General features: G+C 27.9%; 6 protein-coding genes across 7 annotated transcripts; 2 read left to right on the top strand and 4 right to left on the bottom strand.

Annotated features, from left to right (window-relative positions):
• Positions 1-76: 76 nt before the first annotated feature.
• On the bottom strand, positions 77-1,277 carry LOC113799641 (transmembrane protein 222-like). 2 transcript variants are annotated; one of them, XM_027350306.2, is made up of 3 exons: positions 768-1,274; positions 562-692; positions 77-488 (listed from the first exon to the last, which is right to left on the bottom strand). In XM_027350306.2, exons 1-3 carry the CDS (start codon positions 1,173-1,175, stop codon positions 389-391), a joined length of 639 nt encoding a protein of 212 aa, XP_027206107.2. In that variant the 5' UTR covers positions 1,176-1,274; the 3' UTR covers positions 77-388. The 2 variants fall into 2 exon arrangements, with proteins under 2 accessions (XP_027206107.2, XP_075679747.1); XM_075823632.1 differs by lacking the exon at positions 77-488 and having other exon boundaries at positions 558-692; positions 768-1,277.
• A 1,674-nt stretch (positions 1,278-2,951) lies between these two features.
• LOC113799553 (transmembrane protein 222-like) lies at positions 2,952-3,802 on the bottom strand. The gene is made up of 3 exons (XM_027350201.2): positions 3,413-3,802; positions 3,225-3,355; positions 2,952-3,139 (listed from the first exon to the last, which is right to left on the bottom strand). Exons 1-3 carry the CDS (start codon positions 3,800-3,802, stop codon positions 3,022-3,024), a joined length of 639 nt encoding a protein of 212 aa, XP_027206002.2. The 3' UTR covers positions 2,952-3,021.
• Positions 3,803-4,350: 548 nt separating this feature from the next.
• On the top strand, positions 4,351-6,509 carry LOC113799551 (sialin-like). The gene is made up of 3 exons (XM_027350196.2): positions 4,351-5,036; positions 5,111-5,635; positions 5,699-6,509. The coding sequence occupies exons 1-3, from the start codon at positions 4,566-4,568 to the stop codon at positions 6,392-6,394; spliced, it is 1,692 nt and encodes a 563-aa protein (XP_027205997.2). The 5' UTR covers positions 4,351-4,565; the 3' UTR covers positions 6,395-6,509.
• COX5A (Cytochrome c oxidase subunit 5A) lies at positions 6,499-7,202 on the bottom strand. The gene is made up of 2 exons (XM_027350202.2): positions 7,060-7,202; positions 6,499-6,993 (listed from the first exon to the last, which is right to left on the bottom strand). Exons 1-2 carry the CDS (start codon positions 7,115-7,117, stop codon positions 6,578-6,580), a joined length of 474 nt encoding a protein of 157 aa, XP_027206003.1. The 5' UTR covers positions 7,118-7,202; the 3' UTR covers positions 6,499-6,577.
• A 93-nt stretch (positions 7,203-7,295) lies between these two features.
• LOC113799423 (uncharacterized) lies at positions 7,296-8,242 on the bottom strand. The gene has a single exon (XM_027350045.2). The coding sequence runs from the start codon at positions 8,183-8,185 to the stop codon at positions 7,364-7,366; it is 822 nt and encodes a 273-aa protein (XP_027205846.2). The 5' UTR covers positions 8,186-8,242; the 3' UTR covers positions 7,296-7,363.
• A 44-nt stretch (positions 8,243-8,286) lies between these two features.
• Positions 8,287-9,203, top strand: LOC113799422 (phosphatidylcholine:ceramide cholinephosphotransferase 2-like). Its single transcript, XM_027350044.2, has one exon. The coding sequence runs from the start codon at positions 8,369-8,371 to the stop codon at positions 9,176-9,178; it is 810 nt and encodes a 269-aa protein (XP_027205845.2). The 5' UTR covers positions 8,287-8,368; the 3' UTR covers positions 9,179-9,203.
• Positions 9,204-9,240: the final 37 nt, after the last annotated feature.

Below are 9,240 nucleotides of genomic sequence, written 5' to 3'. Positions count from 1 at the left end.
TTAATTTTTTAATTAAATTAAAAAATTTGCCTAATTAAAAAACTATTTTTGAGGATGTTTTAAAAAACACAAGCCGTTATTTTTTTGTTGATAAAGTACATGTGTATTCGATTGTTTTTGCAAACAGCAAAGCATCGAAAAGATTTAAAAAAAAATGTTTGATGATGCGAGATGGCGCTGTCATCATATTTGTCTTCAAAATGATTTTGTTTCGTCGAACGTTCGATTTTTTTGTTTTGCTTTTTCCGTTCTTTTTTTTGTCGTTGAAGAACTTTGAAGATTTTCAATTCATCATTATTTATTCAGTGAAAATTAAATAAAAAATAAATAAGTGAATTGAAGAATTTGTTGGTTATTTGAAGTTTTAAAATATTTTTTTTTGTTGTTGTCAAAAATCAATTAATAAATTAGCGAATAGAAAATGTAAAAATATTGCCAATAAAATGATCACAGCATATGGTGCCCAAGTACGAACAAAGGCTCTGGTACTGTATATAAATCCCCGAAAAAGTTTCATTAATTTTTCAAAATTATAATCATTTGATTATAAATCAAACTTACTCAAGATAATCCGAATGATTATGTAATAACCAAAATAATTCTGTTCCAGTATAATCTGAACGACCATTATATTCCATTATATTTAATGCTGATGCAACAAATGTATAACAATTACTCCATAATATTAGATGCTGATCGGAAAAAAAAGTAATGAAAGTTTTTAATCAACAACAACAATGATTTTCAGTTTGATAAAATGAACTTACTGGTTTTTTTGCAAAAATTTTTGCCGCTTGTTCAATACCATTATCCCATGATTCTATTGTACCATCACGTGCTAATTTTGGATTTAATGGAAGAATTTTTAATCTTCTACCATATTTTTTTGAATCTCTTGATACACGATATGGACGGGCAAAATCAAGAACAACACCATCCGAACGACCAATACCAAGATGACCAATAAAACCGATTGGTGGTAAAATCCAATGTATTAATGGTAATGGTGTCCAAACTAAACAACATGGATAACGTCTATTATCTGGATCAATATTATATTGTTTAAGACCATTATAAAGATGTAAATGATTCCAACGATCATTTTTTTCATCAATCGAATTATCAATATCGATCGATTGATTTACATGATTCATGGTAATCAATTGATTTAACATTTTTTTTTTAAATTTTGAATTCTAAGTGTACAAACACAAAAAAAATGTGATCAATCAATTCGTTTCAATTTTGAAAAAATTTCAAATGAACATTTCATAAATGGAACTGGTCATCTATATACCCTTCTTTTTTTTTCTCACCAAATGATTCGCCCAAACATCAATCACATGAAGATGAAAAAGAAAAAAATAAATCAAGAATCCAATTCGAAGAAACATCAGATACGAGAACTACATCTACAAGATAAAAACAAAAAACCATTTAACCAGTTAATTTTTGCGAATATTAGTTTAAGGAGGTGCTTTCCTACTTTTTCATTTCAACACTTCCACCACATTGACAGACAGACATGATAATATAACATGATACGTTTGTGTTATGAAAATGATTTCAATTTCAATAACTTCTTTTTCTTTTTCTTATTTCATTTTTTTTTTTTAAATTCATAATTCTGATGAAGAAAAAAAACAACATCTGACCGGTCGTTTGACAAGTGTTTCTTTTTTTTTCTTCTTTTAATTTATGTTAATTATCATCATCATCATCAGAATTCAAGGTTTTAAGATTATTTTTTGCTTAACTTGAATGAATGATTTAATTTACTTCAAACGACAAAAACAGCAACTATTTTTTTTGATTGAAAATCATATCAGCACCGTCATCATCATAATTATTCATTAGATTTGACATTTGGCAAATATTATTATTTTGGGATTAATTCCTTGAAAATTATACAATCTTCATTCAACATACAGGGGGCAAAAAACGACAACAACAACAACAACATTTATATAATCAACAATCTTTCGATATCAAATCAAACCATTGATTTTCACAGGTAAAATGGAAAATTTATTTTTTCTATTTTTCCCACCATAATTAGACATTATTTTTTTGTGAATTTTCTCGAATCAAATTTCAATATTTGATTGGTCATTTTTTGTTTGTGCAAAACAGCAAAATTTATTCGAAACGAAATTATAACCCTTGTTTTTTTTCCCACACACAGAAAAACAACCAAAAACATCATCAAATTTGATGATTAATTTGATAAAATCTGTTGATTATTACATTAATGTGATAATGATTTTATTTTTAGTAACACAGGCATCATCATTCTTGTCATCACCATTCATTTACGTAAAGAATTTTAATTTTTTTTGAATCATATCGGATGTTTCTAAAAATATTTTTTTGTTTTTTTTAGCCTATACATATTTTGCTGACGTATTTTTTTGTTGTTATTTTTTTCTTCTTCAAATATTGAAATCAAGTTTGGTTACTGTCATCATAATAATAATCATACCACTTTTTTACTAAAAATCTATTGAAATTCGTTATAATAATAATGACCATCGCACAAGATTGCAATCTCGAATGGAATTTCAATTCGAATTTTGTTTTGTTTTGTTTTTGTTTATTTCATTTATTTACTCAATATTTCGATTCACCATGTTAATCAATTCAATTCAATTCAATTCGATTCATATATTGATATACTTGGAAAATTGCAAATTTATTGCGCAAAAAAAAGAAAGCAAATTTTCATTTACAACAAATTTTTTTTTATTTGATAAATATTTAAATAATCAATCTTATCGATTATGTTTGATATGATAGGATAATTCATGGTCATTGCAATATTCGAGATGAAGAAAATAGCTGGCGGGAGAATTTTGTCAAAGAAATTTTTTTTTCAAATTAAAAAAAAAAAACTAGACCACAGAACGCCATCTATGAGTCACTTTTTCTAATAATTTTAATAGTCAACAATATGATTTTACAAATGTAATTTTTTTAATGTTTCAAAATGGATTGTTTTTTTTAAATCTTCTTAAATTATAATTAATGGATTTTAGCCCATAAATCTTCAAATACATTGGTTCGAGTATAAAGAACAATAACAGTAATTGTCGATACAATCAATGTCAATGGTAACCATGTTCGAATAAATGTACATGTGCTATATAATATAAACAAAACAAAACAAAATGAGATCAATAAATGAATGAACAGGTTGGAAAAAAACAGATCACCGAAAATCTTACCTAACATAATGACAATTTTTATTAAACATCCAGAATAATTTATGTTCATTATAATCTTTACGGCCATTATATTCCATATGATTTAATGCTGTCGATACATGTGAATGACAATTTGAAACGAATAAATAATTCTTTTGAAAAGAAAAGAAAATTGATTGAATTCAGATAATCCTAATCATTATACATACCATTCGTTTACAGAAAAGATTACCAGCTTCATCGATACCATCATCCCAACCTTTTATACCACCTTTAGCTAATCGTGGATCAAGTATCCAATATTTAAGTGGACGACCAAATTGTAAACTATCCACAAGTATTTTATATGGACGACCAAAATCTCTTACATGACCATCTGATTTACCAATACCTAAATGTCCCATATGTGGAAATAACCAAGAAAGAATTGGAACAGGTGTCCATACTATTGTAAATGGATAATATCGTCGTTTATGATCAATTTTATAATCATCCAAATTAACCACATCCGTTCCATTATTATTGTCGTTGTTTTTGTTGTTGTTGTTAACGTTAGTTGTTTCTCTTCGCAACATTTTGTCTGTATTGTCATCAGCCATTGTGTTGATTCGATATTTTTATAGCCTGTTTAAACAAAAAAAAAAACTTATAATCTTGTACGTTAAAAGGACAAATTACTATGACAACCACAACACACACACACAAATGGATTAAAATCAGATCACTAATCTCAATTGGATCAATATGATTTTGAAACAGGAAAATTAAAGCTTGGAATATGCTTGAAAAATGATTCACCTTACTTGAAAACAAACAATTTCTAGAATGATCGATCAAGAAATAATATTGTTCAAATATATGCCTAGATGGAATGTTGTTTTTTTAATGGTTCTTATCATGTCTTATTATTCAAATGTCTTATTTTAACATTGTATCCTTGATATTTTTTTTTCACACAACCAAAAAACAACAGAATCTTATGATGAATTTTATTGCAAATTTGTTGTTGTTGTTTTCTTCTTGTTGATAATCATAAAAAGCCAACAACAACAACAAAAAAAAAAATCTAATGTAATGATAGGAAAAGAGCTATGTAAAAGCGATGATGATGGGTACATCGCGCAATAATGTAGCCAATTGATGATTGCCAAATCAATCATTAATCAATGAATGTGGTGGTGGCGATTGCTAATCAAGGCCATATTGGTACTTATTGCGCGCTTAAATTTTCTCACACATTTTTTTTTGTTGGAAAAAATAGTCGATTGGTTGCGTGCAAAATTATGTATTTGATGATAATGATGATGATGGCAATTCCAATTAAATAAATTCAATTTTTTTATTCAAAAAAAAAAAAAAAAAATGGAGCCAATTTATGGATCTCTATGCTGTAACAGATTTTTTTTTAAAGTTGAAAAATTTTCCCAAAATCGGTCATCAAACAAAAAGGAAAAAAAGTCATTTTATTTTAGTTTTGTTGACATTTCGGTCATAAAACAAAAACCGAAATTTAAAACAAAAAAATGGATCATAGAAACATTGGAAACACAGATATCTTTTTTTACCGAAATGCGAAAAAAAATCAGTGCACTGCATTGGGTTGATAATTTAAAGATAATCATTTCAAGATTGAAAATCGATCCCGAAAAAAAAATGTCAACCCGAATGATAATCGGATTATTGGGAATGTATGCATGTGCTTTATTGTTTATGTATCGTGCTGGTGTTAGTGTTGCATTGGTTTATATGACACAACAATCAAAATTATCAACATTGAATCGAACAACGACCGAAATAATAGATCAATATTTTGATTGGAATCAGAATAAGCAAGTAAACATTTGCAACAAAAAAAACATTCAATGTAAACTTATTTATTTAAAAAAAAAATCGTTTACTTATAATAGGGTACAATACTTGGTGCATCATTCTATCTATATTGGTGTTTACCAACAATAATAGGCAGTTTTACTGATCGTTATGGTGGACAATGGTTTGCATTTATCGGTATAATTGGTCCTTGTATTCTATCGGCTATAACACCATTGGCCGTTGATTATTATCAAGATTTTGCATTGATTATTATACAGATTATGATTGGTGGATTTCATGCATTTACATATCCGGCATGGTTTTCATTATTTAGTAAATGGTTTTATGGTAATGAACGTACACAAGCAAATTCATGGATGCAAATTGGTAATGCAATTGGTTGTTCGGCGATGTATCTATTGGCTGGTCATCTTTGTACATTATCCAAAATAGGTTGGCATTTAATATTCTATGTAATGGCAATATTACATTTGCCTTGGATTGTTTTATGGCTTTGGTATGGATCAGATGATCCATTGGAAAATAAACGAATTTCGGATATGGAATTACAATTCATACAACAAAAAGTTTCGATGCCGTTTACAATTTCCAAATCAAAGGTATGTTTTTTCTCATTAAAAATTCAATTTAAATCTTTTTGATTTCAAAAAATGAAAATATAGAAAAATACAATACGACAAACACCATGGTTAAAAATTCTTATATCACCGGTTGTATGGTCATCGGTCATTTGTAAAATGTGCTGTGCATTTGGTTTTTTTCTTATACTAAACAAAATGCCTTCATATTTTGCCATTGTATTCGAATTGACAATCGAAGAAAATGGTCTGATTAGTGCATTGGTTGTATTTGCATTCGGTATTGGATCATTTATTAGTCCAATTTTATGTAATTTTTTCATTAAACATTTTCAAATATCACCATTATTAATACGTAAAATATCACAAAATATTGCAATGGTTGGACCGGCTATTTGTTTGTTAGGAATAACTCATTATCATCATCAACAACAAAAATGTAGCCAAAACATTGTTTTTGCTTTGTTGATAATAGCAATGTTTTTACATGGATTTTTTACCAGTGGTGAATGGACAATTGTTTCCGAATATTCAAGAAATTATACCGGTTCTATTGTTGGTTTTGCACATTCATTAGCATTTTTAATGGGTATTATTGGTCCATGGTTAGTTGGTTTAGTATTCGAATCATCATCCACATCCACATCATCATCGTTCGGTGAAACAGCTATCGAAAAATGGAATTTTATATTCTACATAACAACAGCAATATATTTGTTTGGTAATATGATTTTCACAATATTCGGTACTGATCAACAACAAGAATGGGATAAAATTTGATTTGATTTGAAAAAAAAAACAAATTCAATTCAATTTATATATCAATGAAACAGATAAAAATCACTACCTCCTCAATTATTATTTCATTGATACAAAATTAATAATAAGCTATATATGTTTTTTTTAATGATTTAAGAACAAATAAGCACACAGTACATTTTACAATTAAAATTAATTACTTAATTATTTATCAAAACAATCATCGATAGCCAATTCAGGTTCATTATATCCAAGTTCTTCTGGTGTACTGATACCCAATTTATCCAATGTTGGACGAATTTCTTGAATCAAATATGGATAAATATTTTTATCAAAACGACTTTTCCATCGTAAGGCTTCCAAAAATCGAACACAAATTGAATGATCATTCAAACGACGTGCAGCTTCAAGTGCAGCAATAATAATCGGTGGTTCGGGTATCAAATCCATACCATGTAAATCATTGATACCTTTACGCAATTCCCAATTATCTATATCTGGTCGGCTAAAATATTGAATGTAACGTTGATCGAATTGTTCATCGGTTTCTTTACGGCCATGTTTTGGTTCAGCAAGACCCATGTTTTCTACCGATGATAATGATCGTAGCTGAGACAATTCTGTTTTTTGGAAAATCATTTCATTTCAAATTTTTTTGGTTCGGTCAAATTATCATTGATACTCACGTCCACATCGTGATGAAATCATCGATCGAAGATTGCTGCTAATAGTTTTGATCAACATTTTTTTTATAATTTTTCAATACAAAGTTTTGATTAAAAATTCGAAAAAATTTTTTGATCCTTTTTTTCGATGACCACAAATGAAAGCAAAAAATGAACAAACACACCAGCAAAGGTGAACTCCACTCATTTCGGAAATATTTTCTTTATTCGATTTTTAGAACATTCCGGAAAGTTTTCCCATTGAAAATTTTTGCCGGCAAAAATTTAATAAAATTGAATTATTTTAAAAACTGAAATTAATTAATCAGATTGAATTGATTTCAAAAGGAGTTTGGTCGACATTAATTTTATATTTGAAATGAGCTCTATTCAATTTAAACAATTGATTTTGTTGAAGTGAAGAATCGTTTGCATAAAATGTTTTCAAATCAATTTTGACTATTAAATACGTTGTTCGTTGTAATCGAGATGCACAATATTCCAGTGTTTCTATCAAACCATTTACAATACGAATTAGATTTTGAAATTGTTTATCCAATCGATTCCAACAATTTGTTCGTGGTCGTTTTCTTTTAGGACCTAGATCTGTTTCAATATCAACTGATTGTTGCGGTTCATCATTCGATGATTGTTGATCTTTCAATGAATCAGCTACATATGCCATAATATCATCAATGATGAAAGCTTTTGGTAGTAATCGATTCTGATTACTAGCACTAACACTCATCATATGATTGAATAGAGATTCACGACTCGTTAAATAGTATATTTTCAAAAAACATAAATCATCCACTTGTTTAGTTGTTTGAATTAATTCACGAGCTTGTTGATGATCGAAAAGATTCGGTAAATGATTGGTACGTATCAGATGAACATCCCATTGACATTTGGATACAATATGTTGACCAAACAAGAATTCAACCAAACGAAGACGATCAGCATCATTTCCATAACAAAGTATTGTATGACAATTGGATTGATTTTTATCAAATCGACGATTTATTTTTCGAATAATATTTTCAACATTTTCTGAAAAATCTTTTAATGATGGTAATTCATTCGTTGATGCATTCGATGGAGATTTAACGGCAATTTCATCATCAAAATTTTCGTTTACTGAAGCCATTCGAATTATACACTCAGAAAAATCGAATTTAAGAATTCAGTCATGTGACCAATTTTTAAAAAGGTCTATTCATTAAAGATGTAACCGAGTTATTCAATTACATTCGGGATTATTGAATTAATTTGGTTAATTTTTTTTTTAAATTACAAAATTATTTGCCCAAATCAAACAAATGAATCAAATATGAATCGTTGGCAAATTTGTAAAACATTATTTGCATTAATATTTTATTTAAGTAATCTATATTTAAATTGTTTATTAATTGTCATTATAAATGAACGAATACCATTACAAGAATATTCATTACCGGATATTGGTTTTGAATTTTTACCATATAGTCATTATGCTGTTTATTTGATTGAAATTTATTTATCATTTCTTGCAATAACATTATTAATATTATTCGGTACACATCAAATTGGTTGGCAAATTTTTAGACGTTTTTGTTTAATAACCGGTATTACAATATTTACACATTCGGTTTGTTCGGCTGCAACACAATTACCAATTTCGGATATACGAAATGATTGTCATCAACGTATTTCATCGAATGTTACAAATTTTCAATTCATTCGTGAACTATTAAAACGATCTGGGCAGGAAATTTTTCGTTTCGGTTCATTTTCAACCATTATGATAAATGGACAGGCAAATTTTTGTGGTGGAAATGTTGATATCCTACGTGCTATTCATATAATTCTTGCTTATCAATTTTTAACAACATATTTTCGATCAAATAGTCTACCGATTCGGTTATTATTCGAAAGACTAATGTTTTATTGTTGTTGGATGGCAATTTTAATGATAATAATTGCCCGTATGAATTATTTGGTTAACATTTTAATTGCATATTATATTTGTACAAGAACATTTTATATTTATCATACAATCTGTTTGAATCAATCATTTCAATATTCAAACAATGGTGGTAATATGTTTAATCGATTTTGGTGGTGGCCATTATTGATTTTTTTTGAATCAAATTCAATTTAGAATTTTTTTTTAGATTAATAAACAAAACAAAAAAAAAACATTTATAAACTTGAAATTGTAAA

The sequence above is a fragment of the Dermatophagoides pteronyssinus genome, unplaced genomic scaffold (assembly GCF_027571235.1).
Source record: "Dermatophagoides pteronyssinus isolate colony J.1.1.1.1 unplaced genomic scaffold, Derpt_VIB-CSIC_2022.12 sq0032, whole genome shotgun sequence".
NCBI lineage: Eukaryota > Metazoa > Arthropoda > Arachnida > Sarcoptiformes > Pyroglyphidae > Dermatophagoides > Dermatophagoides pteronyssinus.
Note: the sequence above shows the minus strand (reverse complement) of the source record. Positions and strands in the feature narration are given on the sequence as shown.

Coding starts and splice junctions, on each gene's coding strand:
- LOC113799641 (XM_027350306.2), bottom strand. CDS start 1,175: ATGTTAAATCAATTGATTACCATGAATCATGTAAATCAATCGATCGAT. Junction 693..767: donor AAATTTTTGCAAAAAAACCA/GTAAGTTCATTT, acceptor TTTTCCGATCAG/CATCTAATATTATGGAGTAA. Junction 489..561: donor AATCATTCGGATTATCTTGA/GTAAGTTTGATT, acceptor ATTTATATACAG/TACCAGAGCCTTTGTTCGTA.
- LOC113799553 (XM_027350201.2), bottom strand. CDS start 3,802: ATGGCTGATGACAATACAGACAAAATGTTGCGAAGAGAAACAACTAAC. Junction 3,356..3,412: donor ATCTTTTCTGTAAACGAATG/GTATGTATAATG, acceptor TCTTTTCAAAAG/AATTATTTATTCGTTTCAAA. Junction 3,140..3,224: donor AAAAATTGTCATTATGTTAG/GTAAGATTTTCG, acceptor TATATTATATAG/CACATGTACATTTATTCGAA.
- LOC113799551 (XM_027350196.2), top strand. CDS start 4,566: ATGGAGCCAATTTATGGATCTCTATGCTGTAACAGATTTTTTTTTAAA. Junction 5,037..5,110: donor ATTGGAATCAGAATAAGCAA/GTAAACATTTGC, acceptor TACTTATAATAG/GGTACAATACTTGGTGCATC. Junction 5,636..5,698: donor TTACAATTTCCAAATCAAAG/GTATGTTTTTTC, acceptor ATGAAAATATAG/AAAAATACAATACGACAAAC.
- COX5A (XM_027350202.2), bottom strand. CDS start 7,117: ATGTTGATCAAAACTATTAGCAGCAATCTTCGATCGATGATTTCATCA. Junction 6,994..7,059: donor GATTTCATCACGATGTGGAC/GTGAGTATCAAT, acceptor TCCAAAAAACAG/AATTGTCTCAGCTACGATCA.
- LOC113799423 (XM_027350045.2), bottom strand. CDS start 8,185: ATGGCTTCAGTAAACGAAAATTTTGATGATGAAATTGCCGTTAAATCT.
- LOC113799422 (XM_027350044.2), top strand. CDS start 8,369: ATGAATCGTTGGCAAATTTGTAAAACATTATTTGCATTAATATTTTAT.